At 39.0% G+C, this 2,234-nt stretch overlaps 1 protein-coding gene across 1 annotated transcript; it reads left to right on the forward strand.

The window, feature by feature from the left end:
- The first annotated feature begins 361 nt into the window (after positions 1 to 361).
- LOC144573549 (Glutaredoxin family protein) lies at positions 362 to 1,558 on the forward strand. The gene has a single exon (XM_078323334.1). The coding sequence runs from the start codon at positions 662 to 664 to the stop codon at positions 1,367 to 1,369; it is 708 nt and encodes a 235-aa protein (XP_078179460.1). The 5' UTR covers positions 362 to 661; the 3' UTR covers positions 1,370 to 1,558.
- The last annotated feature ends 676 nt before the right edge of the window (positions 1,559 to 2,234 follow it).

Raw genomic sequence — 2,234 nt, forward strand, 5'->3', positions numbered from 1 at the left:
AGTACCTCAAATTTCTCTTTTTTCAAATTTAACTGTTGATTTATTTTGAGATGCGTACACAGATAAATTAATTATTTCGAAATACATGCACAAAAAAATATCGAAAAATTAAATTTGAAAAGACAGATATTTCAAAGTACAGCAGATTTATTCCCGTCGCAATGGACAAAGGATGATCCTAAACCAAATGCGTCTCTATCAAGCTCTCAACTTATTTTTTTTACCCCCCTCCGTAAACTCTCAATTTCATTTTAAAAGATTTAGATAAAACAGTGCATAATTTTTGAAATAGTTTTTTTCAAAATAGATTTCTTTTGCCTTCTGAGTTCTGACAAAGATAATTCTAACCAGGATTGGAGGTTGCTTAATTGCTCTGCACACAGCTTTCTTGCTTTCCCATTTTTTTGTACCTTTCCCTACCCGCCACAGTTTCCGAAACTACAACAAAACCCCCACCGCCTTATAAAAACAGAAAGCTCTTCTCATTTTTCACCTCTCCACTCCCCCCACAAAACCCTTTTATTGCTAAATTTAACCTTCCCTACAACAGATCCCCTTTCAACCTCCCAATTCCCCGCTTCACCTCTCCGTAAACAAAATCAAACAACAAAACAAAACCAAAATCAATTCACAATCTTCCCCAATTCCACCTCTCCTCTCCATGTGGCTTCCATGGGGTAATAACCGGAGAATCAACACCGGGGCTGGCGGGGCCCACCTCTCCCGCCGCCTCTCCGCCACCTCTTTCAAAGACCTCGGCTCACTCCTCCCGCCTGCCCCCCTCTCCGCCTCCGCCGATCCCAATCCTACCACCACCTCCCACCCCGAATCTCCAGTTATTCACCGGACCTTTTCTCTCCGATCATCCAGCCGTGATTCATTTGACATCTCCCACTTTGATGCCGATCAAAGTCTCCCCAAACAGGTAATCGTCTACTCCACCTCCTTTCGAGCTGTTCGCAAGACTTTCGATGATTGCTCTACTGTGTTGACTATTCTTCGCGGCCTTCGTATCTTCTTTGATGAACGTGATGTTTCCATGGACTCGAGATATCTCGCCGAGCTGAAGATGCTAGTTGGAAAGAATAAGGTGTCGTTGCCTCAGGTTTTCGTAGACGGGAGAAGGATAGGAGGCGCAGAGGAGGTGAGAAAGCTGCATGAGAGTGGCGATTTGAAGAGGATTTTGGAAGGAGCTCCCATGGCGGGTGGTGGCACGTGCAGAGCGTGTGGCGGGGTGAGATTCGTGGTATGTGGCACGTGCGAGGGAAGCCATAGGCTGTACAGTGAAAAGATGGGTAAGTTTCGCACGTGCGCCATGTGCAATGAGAATGGGCTCGTGAGGTGTGGGTTGTGTATCAAGACCGTTTGATGGTGATCAAGCGGTCTGAAACGGGGATGGTGTGTATAGTAGAATTCGAGAAAGATAAGGAACTGTTTTATATCTTTCTCTTATATTTTAATTTTGGTCTTGCCTTGTTGTTGACTACAAGTGAGGTGATATAGAATTTAGATATAATTTTTTTTTTTAATTTGTGGCCTCTTTTATCATTTTATTATATTATCTGTTGATTTTTTTACAAGAAGGTATTATTTAAAATTTATTTATTTTGATAGTCGTGACAAATTTTAAAATAATTAAATTTGAAATTAAAATGGAGGCGTGCTATATATGATGTATATGTTATGCTTAAACTAATATTGGTGTTATATTTCACTGCATATTTAGAGTTTAATTTTTAATATTTTTTAAAAATTGATTTGAAATATTATTGTTGTGACTTGTGATAACTATTGTCAACCGATTTTTTTATATATTATTGCGTATAAAAATTGAAGCAATTGTTAGTTACAAACCAAGTTAGAATTTATTAGCAATTATATGAAGCAAACGTTACTGTTGCTGTTTTGTATGTGGAACATGCTAACGGTAATGGGTAAAGGCCGCTGTTGAAATCAATCAAAGCCTGTCCTGTGATGATCATTCAAATGTTTTAAATTACGTGTTCCACAAGTGAACAGTAATAACTTTCAAAAAAATTGGTAGCTCTCATTCCAGATTTTGAGTTTGAATCGTGCTTTGACACAACTATTTGAATTGATCCAAACTCTGATCGGGCCGTTGAGATTTAAACTCACATAAAAAAAAGTGGTATTCAGGTTTTTAAAACTAAAATAAGCCAATGTCAGAAAAACGCGCTTCCGTTTCTTTGAAGTGAAACTAGTAACAGAAGTCA

Source organism: Carex rostrata, chromosome 21 (assembly GCF_964058835.1).
Source record: "Carex rostrata chromosome 21, lpCarRost1.2, whole genome shotgun sequence".
Classification (NCBI taxonomy): Eukaryota; Viridiplantae; Streptophyta; class Magnoliopsida; order Poales; family Cyperaceae; genus Carex; species Carex rostrata.

What these genes read in the sequence shown, in the direction of transcription:
- LOC144573549 (XM_078323334.1), top strand. Translation starts at nt 662, where the DNA reads ATGTGGCTTCCATGGGGTAATAACCGGAGAATCAACACCGGGGCTGGC.